We start from the raw sequence: 19,466 nt of genomic DNA, 5'->3' as shown, positions 1-19,466 counted from the left end.
ATTTTACCTTTACTTTTTATATGAGTGCAATAACGGGACTAAGTACCACCTAACTTGCACTTAAGTAAATTAACGGTATCGATATTAAATCAGGTGTGTTCTCTACAAACAAACGTCTTTGGGTACCCCATTCTTGCACCACACCTTAATTATTTTTGTAGCTTTATATCGTAATTTGGTATTTGGATATATGTCGTCGTGGCTGTAATTCATCAACCAAGTCATCAACAGTGCGTTTTCTTGTCGACGCTAAAATAGCAGTGCAAGTGAGAAAATTTTCTACTTCCAAATTTGTCAACTCTTTCGTGCACTTTGGGGTGGCATATGGCTTCAGCCTCTGAGAAAACAGTTGAATAACTTGACTTTAGACTACGTGATGATGACGACTGGCGTGATTTACATTGAGTCAAAAATACTGCTCATACTTGTGATAAACAAAGAAAGCAAATTTGAAATTTCGTGTAAAACTGTCAAGGGATTCTGTTTAGCATCACGTCGGCACTTAGCTGTCATCTGTCAATTTGGCATTTGGCTATAATCTCGGATCGGTCGGTATGAAACTGTATATCCTTTATTACGAATTTCGATCTTTTTTCTTCATTCTTCTATTACTCAGTCAGTAGTATATAAGGTAAGACAAATTTAAGACGAGGACGTTGTAGGGTTGTGTTATTTATAAAATATTTTCAAAAAATTAGTCCAGGTCAAATTCGCATATGTGAAGTTAATCTGTAGGACACATGAAGTCATTACAGGAAAATACGACCGACAAAGAAGATCAACATAATAACTTGTTACTGTTAGCACTGTTAGTATTCAAAGATGTATTAATCAGGTGTTCAGTTCAACAACATCACTATGGAGGAGACTCCTCATATCCTCGTTAGGTATACTTTGTCATAGCAAATAGAGTTCGTTTAATTTAACCATACCATTTCTATTTTCAGCTGGTCCTGCAGTTTTCAGGTACAAGCTAGTGACAATTCTCCAGGTATTAAAAGCAAACATGCTATCTGGTAAAATTTAATCGAAACTATTTATGGCTTAAATTTATTTATTTGTGTATACATTGTCTTCAATCAGTTGTGTTCATTTTTTACAGGGGATTGAGTCTTTGTCAGATGGCATGGTTTGCCACCAGTCAATGTTGAACAAATTGGCCGGTAGCTGGGAATTTATTCCTAACTTTGAAATTTGACAAGCAGGTAAAAGATTCATTTGTCTAGTTTTGTGGTTGAAAAAGTTGTTGTTTACTTGATTATTGTGATTCTTTAGGCTGTTTCTATCTTTGACTAAGCTAAAAGAAGTCATTGTATCATCAGCCCTTACTGATGAAACTTTTTTTTTGAATCCCACAACTATGACCGCCATCTAGCCTTTCCAGTCAATGAGCTTCGAAAATTAGAAGCTGTCTGAAAAAAGATTGAAAACGACGAGGGCTCAAGTAAAGATTCTATTAATCCAGCAATAAAAGTTTGCTGATGATTTTTATTAATTTGTGATTCAGGACTTGTTCTCTGAGATGATCCCCATTACTGACACCAAACTCCTTGCTTTGTTGATCAAAGAATTGGTTCTGAGTGGAAAACTCACTGAGATGGAAGCACATTTATGATTCTTGTCTTACCCTACCAGCATCTGAGCAACTGTTCACCTCACGGGAGAATCTCTTGAAAGAGAGCCTCAACATAAAGATCAAGTAGGATTGACGTTACATTTTATCCGATTTTATCATAATATTTTTCTAAATTTGTAAATTGTAAAAAATAGGGAACCGACACCATCAACAAGTACATCATAGCATGTCATGCAAGTCGTTAAAGATCCACACTGCGTACTCCAACTTGATGCCTGCTTCACTCTGCGTAACACCAACTTGATCCCTGCCATTGAGCAATATGAGCATCTTATGGAAAAACGCATCTTGAGCATCTCACGTCAAAAGCGGGTCCGTTCTTCACGCCGTCCACCTCACGTCATCTTTGCTCTGCAGCTCATCGCCGCCGTTAACCGCAACAATTTCTTGCCTGCTATTCTCCCCCTGATTCTGAATGCCACCGAGATCCGTGTATCCGCTATCGTTCACCTTGTTCTGCCGTTCTGCTTTCATCCCCCTTTCCTCGAGCATCTTTCCCCGTGTCTGTTATTTGTTTATAAAAATACAATCATTTGCTAACAAACCCTTGAACAAACCTCTTTCGTATTTCTTTGTTAATATGAAGATAAAATGAAAGCGCTAATGTACGCAAACTTTCATGTTAAAATTTCTAATAAAATCTATCTTAAAATCTAAAAATTATCCAAAAATGATGCATTAATTTCTCTAAAAATCTGAGTTCAGTGAACGCTTTTGGGCTTTTGGGACGGATTCAAAAAATGACTCCAAATCTAGCTCAGAAATAGAGAATTCGGTCGTATACTGCGTTCTTGAACTATGGTTTGCCGCATTTCTTTTCACTTTACAAACGCGTTCCCGCCAAATTGCACGCGTTTTAAATGGAATCAAAATGCATTCCTGAACAGATTTTACCTCCACGGGAACCACTGCAGTTTGGACTGCATTGATATTCCATATATTCCACTGCACTGAAACTTCAAATTATATAATTTAAACCTTGATACGAATAGTCCATGTCCTACGACTGTGAGCATTGGTAGCTTTATTTTAAATGGGTTCAATGCGTGATATAGGACGAAAAAACGCGAAAAAATCAAACTTAAAGCAATAAAGAACCTATAAAAATTATGAAGATGTTAACTTTTATAAGTTAACTGCGGCAACCTTTTTGAAATATGAGAAATCGCTACAAAATAAATTTTTTTAAGCATTGATGAAAACTTAGCAGATGAGAGATAACTCGATAAGCCTTGAGTAATGAATTTGATAGTTGATATTTTACATCTCTATATTAGTTTTGGTAAATTTGCGAATCAGTTTTTTACTTTTTGCATCTTCATTTTCATAGGCAGAACTTTTTTTGTGTATATTCCGATTGCCTATTTGCCTACAAAGTAAAAGCCCTTAAAAAAACGAATTCCATCCCTAAATGAATTAGAATCTAATCGAATCTAATATATTTTTCTTTTCGTTTTCTTCCATTCCCTCTCCTATTACCCAATGGAAAATTAATTTGCAATTGTCATTTGTCAGTCGATTATCATTTTGCCGCATTTTGCGCATTTCTGATGAACACAAATCTCATCAGAGGGACGCGGCAATTTCCTCCTCCAACATGAAACCAGTGAAATGTGTGAGGTGCTCAACGCTGTTGTCCTGCAAAAACACCGCTGATGATGATGATGACGTATGATAATTCTGCACCCAGACTTGATCGCCCGTCTTCAAGTTCAACGTTGACTGTATGGTTAACGGAGCCATTTGAGAACCAGTAACGTACTTTTGAATTCTACCCGACGCGATTTGAATCCCGTTAACATAAAGACCAATTCCTATTTGTGTAAATGAAGGGAAAAACGCTGCTCCCGTGAACGAGAAGAAATAAATTCCCGTTCGCGATGCCGTGAATTTCCCCGTTGTCAAATTCATGGCATTTCCCTCGTTCACCCGCACCAACTCAAACGGAATCGGAATGTTTTTCGTGGAGAACGAAAAATTTCTTTGAACGTAGAAATGGACGGGCGCTGATTTGACGTCGGCGTATCCGATCCATTTTTGTGTTTCTGTAATAAAATAATTAGACAAACCAATAAACGTTAAACGTTAACATGTCGTACCATTTCGATCAGGATAAAAGTCACAGAAAACTATTTCCATTTTCTTCAATCCTTTCACTAAAAAGAATCCGTTAATTTTATATCCCATTCGCTGCAGATCCGAACAGGAAGTTGGCATTCGACCAATGCTGTCAACTATTTCACCCGTTCTCGCTGTTGGTGGAATGATGGGAAATTGAAATTATTTTATTCCTCTCGTTTAAAAACAAAATTTTCATGTATACATTTTGTTGTCAGATCCGCAATGACATTATTTGCCGTGTTTCTCAGTTCTGTTCTTGTTGTATTCAAATTTGTTGTTATTGAAGTTTCCAAATGACTAGAAGTTGCTGAACCATTTCATTCGATTAGTCTACATTAAAATAATTTGATTTATTTGCCGAAGAAAGTCATATACCTCTCAGTTCGTTTCTCAACTTGTTTTCGGTGGCTTTGAGCGAGGCTTTGAGTTCGAAAGTATAATCGTTGCGAATTAAAAAAAAACACGCAAAAAATTAATGAATATATAAAGTGATATTTCAATCTAGCAAAGAAATATTAAATATCCCAAAGATATTTTTGTAAAGGTAGGCTAATTTAGTTTATAAGATATTCTTCTCTGCTTGATATTTAATTTCAATATCTGATTTACCTTTGAGTTCAGTTGACAAATTTCCGGACATGATTTTCGTCTCATTTTCTGTCGCTAAATTTATTAAAAGGATATAATAATATTTGGATCTGTTTCTTACATATTAGAAATAAAATAACATAAATACTGTTTATTTTTTTCGATAAATCATTGACATGGGACCTCATTTTCTCGAATTCCTACTTAGTCCCTGCATATAACGCAACCTTTTATTTAATTCACATCAGACAGTTTTTGTCGATTGTTAAAGTGTGTTCAAAATACCATTTAATATATTAGTTAAATCATCTTTCACATTACTCAGTTCGGTATTCGTTTTTACCAAGTTCATCATATTTGTTTTTAAGATGGTCTGAAGTGACTGCAATGAAATTAATAGCCTAACAATTTAATTAATAAAATATCTTGGGAATGCCTCAAATTGTTTTAAACCTTTGAAATCATCCTTCAGATTGTTCCATTCGTTAGTGACGGTCAATTCTGCGTGTTCCGTAAATTTGATCGGCACCGACAGTTCAGCGTTCGTGTAACGAACACGAATGGTGCGATCCTGAAACGATTGGGAGTCACGAAATTTGGCCAAATTAATTCTGCTCAGTTGCAAGGGTTTGGGCACAAATTTCTCTCTATCCCATTGGACTTGGTTTCTACTTTCTTGCAATAATTTTTTCACGTCTTCTTTCCACATTTCTTTCCACCATCGGGAACTATCGGAATCGTTTGCGTCGTTTGCCATTCTCTCTGATGAAATGGCTGAACTGATTCTGTCCATGTCAGCCCAACTGTCGGAGTCATAATTGTGTTGCATTCTTTCTTCATTCTCTGCATTTCTATTTTGATCAGTCGATTGATTTACTGCAAGTTCCCATTTCTCGATTTGATTGCGGCTGAAAACTTCTTGATCCACCTGTGATCGCCTTCTTCCATTTTCGTTCGATTGACTTTCACGACGAAGATGTTTCCCTCCTCTTTTCTCGTTTTTATTATTCGAAGTCTCCACTTTTTGAAACATATCCGTCAGTTTATTTTGAGTTTCCGCGTCCAGTAGGTCGACGATTTCATTCAAAGTTTTCGTCATCCTGTCCGGCCGGTAATTTTCCTCACGCCAGAAAACAGAGTCCCACATCTTGTCACCTTGTTCCTTGATGGTCGTCCTGGACGTGACTATTAAATCCTTAAGAATATTATAAATTTGAGACTCCGTGTCCGGAGACCCGACCTCGGAGTCATCAATATGTTTCCATTCGGATGTTGGTGGCCGTTTCCGTCAGCATTTTCTTCTCGTCATTGGCCGTCAGGAAAACTTCTTTTTTCTCCGCAAATTTCTGCAAAAGTTGTGTGACCATTTGACCGGAAGTAACGCTTTCAAAGCTGATGGTTGCCTGTTTGGTTTGTGATGTCTGCGATGACAAACTGTACAGGAGTACAAAATGGTGGAATTGGGTGGGATCGTTTCGCAGTTCATCGACTAGCTCGTCACAGGCTCTCCGGTCATAACACGACAGATAAAACCGCAGAAAATTTTACTCTTGTCATAATTCGCCCACACTGGAGAGAGCCAATAATCTACTATGGGCGTTTTGCTGATGAGAAGAACCTTCTCCAAGGGAAGAACTCTCACTTTGTTGGACTGGATTTCATGACCGACGATTTCATTCAAATGTTTCACTACTTCGTTTTGGATTTTGTCGTTCCACATTTCAATGCGGAATCTCATCTCTGGTTGTTTTGTAAGCCTGTTGTATGTGCTTACTGCGCTTTGGTGGTCCAAAAGAGCAATTGAGAGTAGAAATATTTTTTCTCGTTGGTCGTCGTTGGCTTGTGATTATTGACGTGTTCATAAATTTCAATGAGAAAATTGCCATTACTACAAATTGCAATTACTCCACAGAACTAAACGTATCCGGTGAAATTTGTAGTTTCGTCCAAGAAGAAGGAACGCCGGGGTTATTGATGATCCATTTGCAACGAGAGCAGCAAACCGCAAAAACCAAAAAGATGGCGAGGATGGATTTGATTGTTTTCGTAGACATTCCCAGTCAAAACTTTTTTTTCTAGAAAATAAAAGAGAGAGAATTGCGAACATAATTTATCAGATTAACTAAAAGAATAATTTTTTAAATTGAAATATTATATGCAACATACGGGGACACAGACTCTGCTGCGCAACGCAATTCTTATAACTGAAGGGAATGGAGTACTTATTGAGGAGAAATTAGTATGTTATCCCCGTAGCTTTTATTGACCAGACTGATTGGGAAAATGTTGGAAACTGCAATTTTACTGCGTGTTCATAAAGAAATGTGATTCCAGGTTCATTCTTTTTTGGTTTTTCCAAAGTTTCGGCATTGCGTATGCTATTTGGTTTCGTGTGATTAAAGTCCAGCATCTGGTGTACGATAAAACAGATTCTGGGTCATAGGAAAGCAGAACATATCGTGTAAACAAACAATTTTTCCATATAATCATATACTTTTATTCGATAAGCCATAATTAAAACAAGCTGAAAGTTTATATAGAAATCTTTAATGCCACACAACAAATATAAATCAGTTTGGTATCGTTTTAAAATATGGTATTATTGCGCCTTAAAAATTTTTTTTTATGTCTGGTAGCTTTCAGACTCTCACCCTTTTTGTCACACAATACTTACCTAACCCTTTCATTTTTTACTTTTTCTTTTCTTTGTTTCTTTCTGAAGTGGAAAATTGTTGTTATTCGTAGTTTACGTCTCCCTCTAAGGACCCTTGCGGCTGTGCGACAACGCAACAATTCAGTCCGTTAGTTATCTAACTGTTGTCGTCCACAGCCAATGTCTACCAGCTACACTGTTCAAGTTCACATCGAAAAGTGAATCAAAGGAAAATGCAGTCAGCCTCGCAATATCCACGAATATCCACCCTAATGCAGCAGTCTAAATTCATATCAAATTTGTTTTGTCCTGCTCCGTCATCAATATTTTACTTCTCGATTTGGAAAACTACTGCAGCGGGTCTTTTAAAGAGTTTGGTTTGATTACACAATTTTTCATTAAAACAAAATCAGGCTAGTAATAATCGCTCATTAAAATTTTTGTTTGAGGTTGAAGAGAGTCCGTCGCTATGGCAAGCCGTTCGGGGCACCTTTTTCGTAAATGCGACGGTAATCTTAATGCTAAATGTAATGGTAAACAGCTATGTAATGGTAAATGTAATGCTAATCCTAATGGTAAACAGCTTATATTATTGCGCATTTTAAATTTATTTATAATTTGTATTAACACAGACAATAATTGTTGCATTAACTAAGTTCAATCCCGAATTAGATGGCGGGTCACGTGACCCGTCACAAAGGATTTCGTTGACACTGATCGGGAAAAACACCGTCTGAAGACTTTAGGCAATATGATCAGAACTCCAGAAGGCCAGCAGTGAAAAGGGGATGGTAGGGGATAAGCGGAAAGACTTTTTAAAATTTTCGAATTTTGAATCATATTTACTATTATTTGCCCACAAATTTGCGCACGCGTGAATGCCGCACCGCCTTTTTGTTTTTATTTGTTTTTTTTTCCATCGTGAAATCAAGAATTTGTTTCCCATCGCAATGGAATTTGTAATTAACAATAAATGTATATTTTCTGCAGATAGCTCAGGGTCTAAAGCGGTGGAAGTTTCAGTTGGACTAATCATTCGGCCCTGCTTCCACAGGTAGCCGTTTCGAATCCTGCTCTCCGGACTCCAAGCGTAACTTTCTTTTTAATATGCAAATTTGATTTCCTTAATTGTTTCATTAACTTAAATGTGCATTCTTAATGCCTTCGAAACGAATTTCAAATTTTCGATTTAGATTGGAACGTTCTCTTATTATCCACATTATATTCGAAAACGTTTCACCGTTGGTGACGCCCCCGTGCTGATGTCGATTTCAGTGATGACGACTGCATTTGTCATCAACCCTCGTTTAAATTAATTCCTCAATCAGCATAAAATAGTTATTTAATATATTTTTCAAACGGGGAGCATCTCCAAAATAGATAATGTTAATAAAAATGATGTATGGTTACATAAAAGTTTCACAAAATAAACCAGATTTGAACCACTTTTTTTAAATAGAACAGCTCATATGTTGCTAACATTCTATTGGGAATTTCAAATATATAATTATTCTTTTATTTTCTTAAAAGAAAAATAAACAGGCATGTCTATATTTAATAATACACTCACACACAATATGTGTAGAGACTTTTCTATCCATCTCCCCCCCCCCCTTTATCAGAATAATAATTAATAATTTACATAATTGGATCGAAGATGAACTCGCCCATGAATGCGAACCAAATGGTCGAAGGCGAATGAGCATAAGTACAGAACTTTCCGCCGAAAAGAATTTCATTCATAAGCGGGAAGTGTGTATGTGTGTGTGCGGGAGATGTTTTTTTCGGGACGATAGTAAACACGCCCCAACTGCGCACCGACAGAGCGGGGTGTAGTTTCGGAGGAAGGGGGTATATAGAAATAGAATAGAATAATAGTTAAGGGTGGGAAATTATAAAAATGGGAGGCGCGGGCCGCGCGGGAAGGAGTGCTAACGAGATTAGACCCGAAGATGCTTTTCATGAACGTCATTCATGAACTAGATGGCGAAAAATAACACCATGTGAAAACCTTCTTCGGCCGTCACATCAGAACTCCGGAGGGCCAGTGAAACGCAGCAGGGGGTGGTAGGGAAGGGGGTGCGTGGAACACTGGTGGAACGACTTTTTTTTCACTTTCGAATGTTTTAATTATATTTACTGATATTTTTTACTTAGTATCTATTTATAAATGCGTGAATGCAACACCGCATGTTTTTTTAGGTTTTATAACCGAGTGGTTTTTTGTCGTTTTTTTTGGGGTGTGGGGGGGGGGGGGGTAATTAACAAAACTACTCGAAGTTAACCTATACGCCCTTCAAAAAAGTACAACATTTTGGTTTTACTTTCTTACTTAGCCCTTTTATTTTCACCTTTTCTTTTCTTATTGGTTTATTTTAACACCTCTTTACCTTATCATTGTGCTTTCGTGGGTTTTTTTCTGGCGTATCAAATTTGCGTTACGAAGTCTATTGACCCTTACAGTTGTGCGGCAATAACGCAACAATTGGATTTTTTCATTCATAGGCGTATGAGGGTCGATCCCGTTTTTCGTGGCGGGATTACTAGGCTTCAGCGCTTCCTACAAGCCAACAAGACCAATGTGAGGCTCATTAAAAGACAGTTCTAAACAACATTTTAATTTCGTTGAAATTTTCAATCAACAAAAACCGACTAGTAATTAATTGTTTAATTATTTTTGCTTGTGATATTTCATAATTATTTCGACGACGGTTTTTTCGTCGCTTTCAATCTGATTCGCTCTCATTTCCGGATGTATAACTTGGGTTTGAGGCTTCAGGGAGTTCACTTACTTTCAGAGTCATTCCGGGAATAATGGTATTAATCCTTTAGATTTTGTAGGTATTTGGAAATGTTGACAATCAATAAAGGTGAAAAAATTTCTTGGTTGCTTGTATACTTTCGAGTTGACCCGCTAGTCTTGGCCATCGCCAACCTCTTCTCTTTCGTTAACAACTGTATCGTCATTGTTTTGTTGAGTAGAGTCTTCGTCTGTAAATGTTGCGTGTCCGCCGACAAGTCAGTCCCAGTTCAGTTGGTAGTTCAGAATCCACCACAGCCGACGCCGTTGTGGGTCATTCCCCCAGCTGGAAAGCAGCCACAATTTCAGTCTTACCCGACGGTGGTCTACTCGCCATACCAACAGCAACCGGGGCACCAACAAGGGCAGCAGCAATGGCAGGCGGATCAACATCAACATCCACCCGGATTCATGGATCATAATGATCCCATTTGTCGGTGACTATCACGGAGATATCGCGTATTAATAAATAGCGCCAGAAATCTGGCACATACAGTATAAGTAATACACATTGAACCTTAACTTTGGGTGCCTGTTGGTTACGAATCTGAAAACGTTGGGACTGTATGTGGATCATTGACCCTTTATTCTGGCATAGATGGCGTCTGGCAAAGGCAATTACAATTTGCATTTGACATTACAAATAATAAAAAGCTTTTGCCCCAAATACTTTGTTCAGTTTGTTGACTCTTATCGTTGCCACTTGCGCTAGGCAGTTGGCATGCAGTTGAACAAACTCAACCTCTTCGCAACATTTGTTATCGATGGATAAATTGTATATTTTGGATAATATATGAATGCCAACTCGCATTCACAAATTCATAGTGTACCTGAAACTCTTTCAGAGCACGCTCTCCGGAATGAAAGGGCTCACAGTTTCCATCATTTGGATTGCAGTCTGCTATGCCGCAGTCGCCGTAAGTTCAAATGTTTTCTTTTTCTCAAATGCTCAGATTCAGCAGCATGCAAATTTATTTGTTATTTGGTTTCAACAAGGCATTCAATGGACTCTTAAATTAAGGATTGATTAATTTGTTCTTTCAAAAAGAAGGCGCAGAATTTTCCGCACAACTCCAAAACGGACTTGACAGCTGAAAATTTCTGCTATACGACGGAAGGTGAAATTGGCAAATGCACATCGGTCCGTTCCTGTCACCCGGAATTAAAGTTGTCCGAATTGAAAAATTCGAAATTGTGGGCTACCAGTACACGCGTTACTTGCCATTAACACCGTCTGAAGACCTTATAGGCAATCGGACCATAATTTAAGAAGGCCAGTGAAACGCAGCAGGGGGTGTTAGGGAATGCGCGGAACACTGGCGAGATGACTTTTTTTCACTTTTGAATTTTAAATCATTTTTACTATTATTGGCTCATCAATTTTCACACGCGTGAATGCAGTACGCTATTTTGGTTTTAGAGATTTCACAGCCAAATTGTTTTTTTGTTTTTTTCTTCTTTTCTTCGAATAATAAACAACACTTAATCCAAGTTAGTACGTCCTTAAACAAAGTATACAATTTGGTTTGATCTAGTTGTTTTCCGACTCTTACCCCTTTTCATCACATTTTTTTTCTTACTTAGCCCTTTGATTTTTATACCCTTTCTTTTTCTTTGTTCATTTCAACAACCCTTACCTTTACACGGTGCCTTCTTTGTTCTTCCGACGTAAAAAAATTGCGTTACGAAGTCTACGGACCCTTGAGACTGTGCGGCAACGCAGTCAACATTTTGAAAAGCCTATTTCGTATTTTATTACAACCATTGTCGTCTACATCCACTTGCTCGAAGACATTTTGAGAAAGCTTAAAGTCTTTAAGATAATTGTATTGTACATTTAATCAAATATTTGTTCGTTTATATCGCCTAATAGTTTGATAGATATACATAGAACAGGAAGCGCATTGCTGAATATTCAAATTGAAGTCCACTCCGAAAAGTGATACAACAATTCAATCAGTAATGATTAATCGGCTTTTCAGATGGGAGCGATTGGATACGAAATATCGCGTGTTTCTTACAATAATATTCGCCCTTGAGCTATACATTGGGTCTGATCTGTTTGCTCTTTTCTTACTCTAACCCCTTTTTTTGTCCGATTTTTCTTACGTATAGCCCTTTTATTTTTTTAGACATTTTCTTTTCTTTGTTTATTCCAACACCCAGAACCTTTTTTATGCGGTAAAAATTAAACGAGTATGTATTTTGAATAATAAAAAATGGATTGAAAATAGATAATAGAACACAAGCGATCCACTACTCAAGTAGATCGAAATCCCGGAGCGGCTTTCCAGATCTAGATTTTTTGAAAAGGCCTTAAAAATATATAAAAAATATGGTCATGTTCGTCTCTGCACGCCGGGTACTTTTTCATCGCTTTTCGTAAAAATGGGGGAGCTAGATCAAAAACTAATTTTTAAATAGGTTTATTGCCATCTCAACCACCGGAATCCAAAAGGAATTTCCTTTCCGGATTTTATTGGTTGAGATATGACTAATTTCCTGAGAGGCTCATTTTTCCCTTTTTCCTCTCTGCCTGGCTGCCATTTTTTTGTACTCTCCTCCACGCCCCTTGCGGAATTCAGATTGCTTTATACGTCAGCATGGTATTTGTTACGATGCGGAAGGTGTTTTTCATCTCCGTGAATTTTTTGCTCTTCATAGCGCTGCCCAAGGTAACTAAAGACTTAGTTTTTCTTGGATAATTACTAATGAGCTTTTTTTTATCTCTAAACTGAGACTGTGCTCTAGAAGAATTTTTTACGCTCTCCGCCACGCTCCTTGCGGAAGCCAGCAGAAGGTTTTATCTGTTGGCCTTCATTTTAGACCCATAGAAGTCATATCGGCCTTAGTGGAACCAACAGTGGTGTCACTTTCCAGGTTTTAACCTGTTTGCAGTTTTTTCGGGGTCCCGACAAATTTTTTTTGGGACTTGCAGGTTTACAAGTTTTGCAGGATTTTGTCACTTTTTTACGTTTTGGCAGCCTTTTTCGCAGGTTTTTCCAGTTTTTTTCTACTTGATTGATTTTTTAGTTTTAAAGGGGGAGTTTGTTAATTTGAGGAATTGACAACGCCACCAGAGTAATAGATAATGATAGTGTTGCCGCTAGGATGGCCTTCCATTCCCTTTCTCCCTAAACATGGTATAAGAGGGGTGGTACAGCTGTAGAAATTTCCCGCAAGGGTTTGTTGGAGCCAGAGATAAGGAGATCGGTTACTCTATGTACCAGCAGTCGACGTTTTCATCCCTCCTCCTCCCTAGCCGACGAATTCGACTGCCCTGCTCCTTTCGGCAAACTCCGGAAGCTTTGCCTTACTTGGCGGTAGGGGTGGTCCTGAAGGGAGAGAACTACTGGAAAATGCTTCCGGAGCTGGCCGTTACCGGTTGGTGGCGGTTACTTCAGCTCCGAGTCTCAGGATTAGCCTAATAGGCCTTAATTTCACTCTGAAATTGGTAATCGCCGCGTGAAGAACAGTGGTCGTTCTTACTTGAAACATGTTTTTGATGTAATTTGAGTAATTTTCCTCCAGCTGCTCTTTTATTTGGTTGCTCAATCGATGAGAAACGGAATCCAAAACAAACAGGAAACGATACATCAGTTCCGTCAAATCGAAGGTTGAATCTGAAGCACCGAATTTGACTGAAGACATCATCGATGGATTTGCGAAAAAATTGGCCACTCTCCCGATAAACTGAGTGGGCACTAGGAGATTGCCATATGAATAAAGTTCTTGTCTTTCAGAGCTGTAAAGGTGACTGATAAGAAAGTTTGACAAAATATTTCTTCGTTTATCTTCCATTAAGAATCCATTTATGTAGAATTGGAATCGGAAGAACCTGACGACCTCTTGTCTAAGCAAATTACTGAACCCATCAACAAAACTCCATCTCCCGTCATAGAGCAGGTCAAAGAAGCTAAAGCATCGTTGTCATCATCTGGAAGCCTCTCACGAAGAAGTCTTAAATTTGAGTCTCTGGCCACCAAAGAGGATCCTAGTACGATTCAACCAATTGTGGATGATCTACTATTGATCAACGAAGCTGTAAATTCTTTTTCACTATCTATTTCATTTTTTCAATATCTTGTACCTAGAACTAAATTTTGTTTGGAAATTCGTAGGAAGTGGAGGACACTCCACCAAGTGAAAACGATTCCATAGACGAAAAGTCTACAGAAGAAAATAATGAGGAAGAAACGCACGAAGAGTTATCTGCGAAGTCGAGAATATTAACGCATTCTTTGCCTGAATCCAGCAAGTCTTGTTCCCGCAAATCAGGAAAAATTAGGATTAATCCAACCAACCAATATCCTGCTCTTAATATAGTTAGTGTTGCTCTTAGTTCAGTGTGTTCATGAAGACATCGAAGGAATACCGACGAAGCAGTTTCGGATCAGTCCAGTAACTTCTTCTAAGATCAGCAAGCAATTTCTTATTAAGATCTTACCACCGTTTACACTGTCCAAACGTAAAACAATGTCCAATACACTTTTATGATACAGCGAATTTGATTGGCCGCTATTGGCTTGACTTGATTCTTCTCTTGAAATATCCTAAACAATATGTCCAAACACCACAGCAAAGGTGACAGATTGAACCGACACGTCAGGTGTCTTGGGCAGAAGAGGTTCATAAGAGCATGATGCGAATTCTTGGAAAGCGGGATGTGGGATTAGTTTAAGAACTTGAAACATAAGATACAAGGTTTAAACCCAGCGAATATAAAAATTATTCTCGTTTCTTTTCTGCTTTTGGCATATTTTGAAGGTGTTAGTTCAAACTCACAATACAAGAAACATTTTCTTTTTCATTTGAATCTGCATTTTGGTAAAAGTTATATCGCATGACATACATTGTTTATGGGCTTCGGAATACATTTTTTCAAATATAATTAAAAAACGAGGAAATATCTTTTAACTAAGCAATATCTTTTATTGACAATGTATTTTATACATCTAATAAATTTATTTTGAACAGCCTGCTAGCTCTTGTGCTTCTTCTTCTCTTCTGCGACTCTATAAATATAAAATAACGTGTTAAAATAAAAAGGAAGTATTATAAAAAAATGAATGTGACCTACGCAAAGTACCGTACGTATCAAGGACAACAGAAAGATGAAATTCCCTGTTATTCAATTAAAATTGCCTTAGGAAAACATGATTCGTGTACATAGCTGTCACATGATCTGCACTTGTTACGTGTTTAGCTGCAGTTTTCTCCCTACACCAGCTACAGAGAACTTGTATTTTTTCCAAAACATTCTCAAACATAACATGGTCCTCCGGATCCGAGAGTTCATCCGAAAACTTATTCCTTCAGATCCACGACTTCCTCCAAAACAACTGATTCCTCCAGATCCACGACTTCCTCCAAAACAACTGATTCCTTCAGATCCATGACTTCTTAAAAAAAAACTGATTCCTTCAGATCCACGTCTTCTACCAAAAAACTGATTCCTCCAAATCCACGACTTCTTTTCCTTTAACTTCGATTTTGTTAGAAGTCTGAAAGATCGTCTAGTACCCTTAATAATGGCCTTTGCAGTTTTCTGCGTTCTCTTTCCTTTTGCTTTCGATTTATTCCATTGAGATATTTGAAAAAAGGATGTGAATGAGCTTAAACTTAAATTTTGTAGAAATTTTCGTATGCTAATATCGAACCATAGGATTCAGGAACAGGATCTGCCAGATTATCCAAAGTCTGTTTTTTGGATCCAGAATGCAATGAAACCTTCAGATTCCTGTAAAATTGAAATTATCTAAATGGATCCTTTCAAAATTTGATTTTAAGAATTTATGTTTACATTGCCATATATTGATGATATCCCTCGTCTAAATCTTCATCGAAATCATCACAAACTTCCTCGTCTGACAATTTTTCTTTGATCTGTCTTTCTAGCTCCTTTTTCCGTTTTTCTTTAGCTTCCAGTTGTATTTTGGCTCTCTCTCTCCTGTAAAGATCGGCGAAGACAATTGTCTTCGATCGAAATCGAAAGCGTCTGTTAACTTCTCAGGAAGAAGAGGAACAGAGCCATGATCTCGTTTTTTTACAGTTGTTGCCAATGAAGATTTAAGTTGACTTGCTAAGAATTAAAAAAACATTGAAAATAAGCCCGGATTGTAACTATGTGAAATGGACTTACTACTTATGTCTCCAAAATATCTCCTTATAAGACCTTTCCACAATCGATATTTCATCTTGTCATTTTCACTATAATGGGTTTTCCAGGCTTGTGATATTTTCACTGTTTTCCTCTTGTGCTAGAATTGAGACATGTTGGTCGATCTCACAAGCTGAGAGGGAACTTTCAAACTCCGATAGAATTGCATGCCCAATCAGCTTGCGTTTCAAAGGCATATTAACTACTACAAATTTACCAATTTAAACATTTGTCTTACGTCAAGGTGCTTAATTTCTAAATCGGTTGATCTCTTCAGAGAAGATGAACTTTTTCCAATAATAGGTGCAGAGGACTGGACCAATGTCAAAGAAGAGTGATTGTTTTCGTCAGTTTCCCTCTCATTTTCTTGCACCTCTTCCTGTTACTCTTTTGCAGCACTTGAATCGTTCATTGAAACACACTTGGAGATTCTAAAAATAATGGAGGTCTTAAACAGAATTTTTCGCAATATCACTAGCAGGTGGGAAATATCGAAGAGTCATGGCTTCTCTGCAGCACTTCAGTTCAATCAATGAAGAAAGTTTATTGAATATTAGGAGCAGACCAATCAATTCTAGAGCAATAATTTTGTTCTGTCGAGTGAAAGAGGTGGACCTGGTGAAAACTTTTACAATGAACCAAAAAAAGGAGCTCATGTTTGAAGGACATACAAAAAAAACAGAATTTCCCGAATACAAAGTCAGTGTTATTACTTCGATCCGCTATGAGAAAAAACCCCTTCCTATTCTCGGTCTTAAGCAAAAGTTCCATTGTCCTCTACTAACCCAATTTTATCCTGAAAATTGTTATCATTTACTCTGCGTTAAACGAATCCTGTTTATTGTCACGACATGGCTGACTATTTTCATTGTAATGCTTGGCAATTTAGCGTTCAGAAAACTTAGCGAACGTAACCGTAAATTAATAATATTAATGTTCTTGTGAAATTTTTGCAATGTTACAAATTTATACCAACTAGGGCAGTCCTTTTGACTTTGAGGATTGCTGGTTTGGCAGTGTTGAACCCTTTGAGACTGCATGTCGTAAACTCTTTCCCATAATTGGGCAGGAGTTCATAATTCTTGCTGTTGGCTTTTTGAAGTCTTCTTTGCCATCTTCCAGAAAAACATTGCTTCGTCGAAGATGTAGGACATCAATTCCTGTATTTAATACATGCAAGAGTTCCTCTGTACAAGTCTTCTACAATATCAATATATGGCCTATGTACTACGTCATCTAAGTCAGCTCCCTAGAAAGAATTACCTAATTCTCGGTGGACTTTTGAATGGGAAGAAGAAGCCAGAAATGATTTCTTTCTTTAGAAGCCCTATCAAAGATTTTGTAAAGCTATCTATAGAAGGTGTTGAGTAGCAGCCACACGGGGAAAACATATCTTCCAATTTTTTGTACTAAGGGCCTGTGTAGATGCAGTATAGCAAGTTGCATGATGCAAAAATTTATTCAATTAATGGAGTTTTTGACTGTTCATGGGGCCATACACATCGCAAAAGATTGCCTTGTCAGGTAAAGAGTGATTTGCATTTCTGTTTACTTTGCTGGAATAAACGTCCAACCCAGATAAAAGAGAGATTAGTCAGCCCAATGCTAAATTAAAAAAAAAACAAAAAAACACTGATAGTTATGAAAACATCTACTCGAACTTTGCCCTTAAGGGTATGTCATTAAGAATAGTTCCAAGCTCTGTGCCAGCAAACACTTACAGTCCCCTCTATAAGTATGGGATCACCCCGCGCCGTTCCATAAGGCGGCGTGTATTTTTCTAGTTGGTTTTTCGGGTGGTAAAAAGTGAAAAAATGACATAAATTCACAAAACTTGGAATTTATGTCATTTTACCTCTTTTGTTTTGTCTGAATTTTTTCAGATTTTTTTGTTCATGGGATAGGCCTCTAAAAGTGGCTCCAAAAGTATCGGATCACTCCGACGCCAACCATGTTATCTTATGGCCCGAACTTGTTTTTCACATAGATTTTTATATATTTAATTTTTAAGAAGGAATTTTTATTTTCAAACTGTGTATACACTACCCTTTCATTAACTAACTGTGAGTTTTGCATGATGATCCGAATTGTTTTCGAATTTTCCCATATTTATTCGTTTCCCGAGTTTCTGAAATCAGAGACTGCAGAAAACTTCATTTACGGTTTACAACCTCTATCAGCTGGCGTAGGCAGGAAAATTAGTGTCGTTTTTATACGCCCCTTAAGTTAAAAAGGTAGCAGAGCGCCAGTGGTGTATAGAAACGAATTCCAAGTTTTGTGAATTTATATCATTTTTTCACTTTTTACCACCAGAAAACCAACTAGAAAAATACACGCCGCCTTACGGAACGGCGCGGGGTGATCCCATACTTATGGAGGGGACTGTAGTTATTGTATATGTTTCTCTTTAAAAAAATAATAGGCAAAATGTTGCTTCCAAAAGCAAACCAATTTTTTTAGCATGAATTTAAGTGTTAAAAGTATGTGTTACATTTATATGAAAATTTTAAGAATAAAATAAATAAATGAAATTTTTGAGCCCAACACAGCTTTCACGAGTTTTCTCCGAAATTTCTCACTTTAAAACAAATTTCACTTAGTTTTTCACTTCAGTTTTTTTAAAGAAATTCGTTTCACACCATGTTTACTGTTAACTAAGCAATAGCTACGCATGCAGACGCATGAAAGAGATATAAGGGCCAAAAAAAGTCTTGGTTCTTTAACAAAAGAATCCTTTATTGTAGCAGATGGCGTTTGATAGGTACCTTTTAAAAACAAATAGACGATCACGCTTTTTTCCGTATGTGTGACAATCGCAATTTTCTCTGGTCGAAACTGGTACTGGATTACGTCAAATGGATGTCTAAAATAACGAAATAAGCTTTTGGTTAAATATGAAGTATGGTTTAGCACTCGAGCACTCGAGGTGTGGTCAATAGTGCAAGAATGCTGTTCATTCCGGTCTGAGACACAATTTTTTGCTAAATTGTGGGATAAGTTACCGCAGATAAAGGGATGATCCACATCAAGGGACAAAAATAACAAAATGTGAATACACATCAAAGAATTTTGACCCACACCTTCACATACAAAAATTACTTTGGACTTTCAAATTCATGTCAGCCAAAAATTAAGTAAGAAAGAACGAAAACAAATATCATAGCCTTATTGTCGTAAGCTTCTCGACTAGTTAAAGCCAATGTTTTGGAGGTATCCATTATCCCAAATTGGAATTTTGAAATCAGAGCCTTTTGCTCTCCCAGCTCAGTAGTACTTTGATTCATAACTCCAAACTTTCGATCCCTAAAAAGCATGAAAATTGGATAACGGATATCCCTGGAACGGGGAAAGGGGGCTCTAGCCTTCCGACAAGCGACCACAGGTTACAAATAAACAATACTTATTTCCAACAGACCTCATTCGATTTTTTTTTACCATGCAACAGACTATTTTATTCGCTAGAGACCCTGAAGGCTCGGATTACAGAAACCCTAGGTAAGTAGGGATA

At 37.4% G+C, this 19,466-nt stretch overlaps 2 protein-coding genes and 2 long non-coding RNA genes across 9 annotated transcripts; 3 read left to right on the top strand and 1 right to left on the bottom strand.

The window, feature by feature from the left end:
• Positions 1–191: 191 nt before the first annotated feature.
• LOC124326924 lies at positions 192–2,180 on the top strand. 4 transcript variants are annotated; one of them, XR_006915941.1, is made up of 7 exons: positions 192–631; positions 699–887; positions 948–966; positions 1,103–1,205; positions 1,276–1,444; positions 1,508–1,699; positions 1,771–2,180. It is a non-coding gene; the product is annotated as an uncharacterized LOC124326924 (long non-coding RNA). The 4 variants fall into 4 exon arrangements; XR_006915940.1 differs by having other exon boundaries at positions 193–631; positions 948–1,016; XR_006915939.1 differs by having other exon boundaries at positions 196–631; positions 948–991.
• Positions 2,181–2,880: 700 nt separating this feature from the next.
• LOC124326902 lies at positions 2,881–6,649 on the bottom strand. Of its 3 annotated transcripts, none has more exons than XM_046785628.1 (9): positions 6,512–6,649; positions 4,799–6,420; positions 4,631–4,746; positions 4,494–4,556; positions 4,367–4,420; positions 4,133–4,177; positions 3,960–4,064; positions 3,736–3,888; positions 2,881–3,681 (listed from the first exon to the last, which is right to left on the bottom strand). In XM_046785628.1, exons 4-9 carry the CDS (start codon positions 4,531–4,533, stop codon positions 3,203–3,205), a joined length of 876 nt encoding a protein of 291 aa, XP_046641584.1. In that variant the 5' UTR covers positions 4,534–4,556; positions 4,631–4,746; positions 4,799–6,420; positions 6,512–6,649; the 3' UTR covers positions 2,881–3,202. The 3 variants fall into 3 exon arrangements, with proteins under 3 accessions (XP_046641584.1, XP_046641590.1, XP_046641578.1); XM_046785634.1 differs by having other exon boundaries at positions 4,494–4,572; positions 4,631–4,727; XM_046785622.1 differs by having other exon boundaries at positions 4,631–4,727.
• A 3,953-nt stretch (positions 6,650–10,602) lies between these two features.
• On the top strand, positions 10,603–11,289 carry LOC124312790. Its single transcript, XR_006910634.1, has 2 exons — positions 10,603–10,715; positions 10,847–11,289. It is a non-coding gene; the product is annotated as an uncharacterized LOC124312790 (long non-coding RNA).
• A 1,786-nt stretch (positions 11,290–13,075) lies between these two features.
• Positions 13,076–14,361, top strand: LOC124326354. The gene is made up of 3 exons (XM_046785122.1): positions 13,076–13,551; positions 13,619–13,842; positions 13,920–14,361. Exons 1-3 carry the CDS (start codon positions 13,518–13,520, stop codon positions 14,154–14,156), a joined length of 495 nt encoding a protein of 164 aa, XP_046641078.1. The 5' UTR covers positions 13,076–13,517; the 3' UTR covers positions 14,157–14,361.
• The last annotated feature ends 5,105 nt before the right edge of the window (positions 14,362–19,466 follow it).

This window comes from Daphnia pulicaria, chromosome 1, assembly GCF_021234035.1.
Source record: "Daphnia pulicaria isolate SC F1-1A chromosome 1, SC_F0-13Bv2, whole genome shotgun sequence".
NCBI classification, from domain to species: domain Eukaryota; kingdom Metazoa; phylum Arthropoda; class Branchiopoda; order Diplostraca; family Daphniidae; genus Daphnia; species Daphnia pulicaria.
Note: the sequence above shows the minus strand (reverse complement) of the source record. Positions and strands in the feature narration are given on the sequence as shown.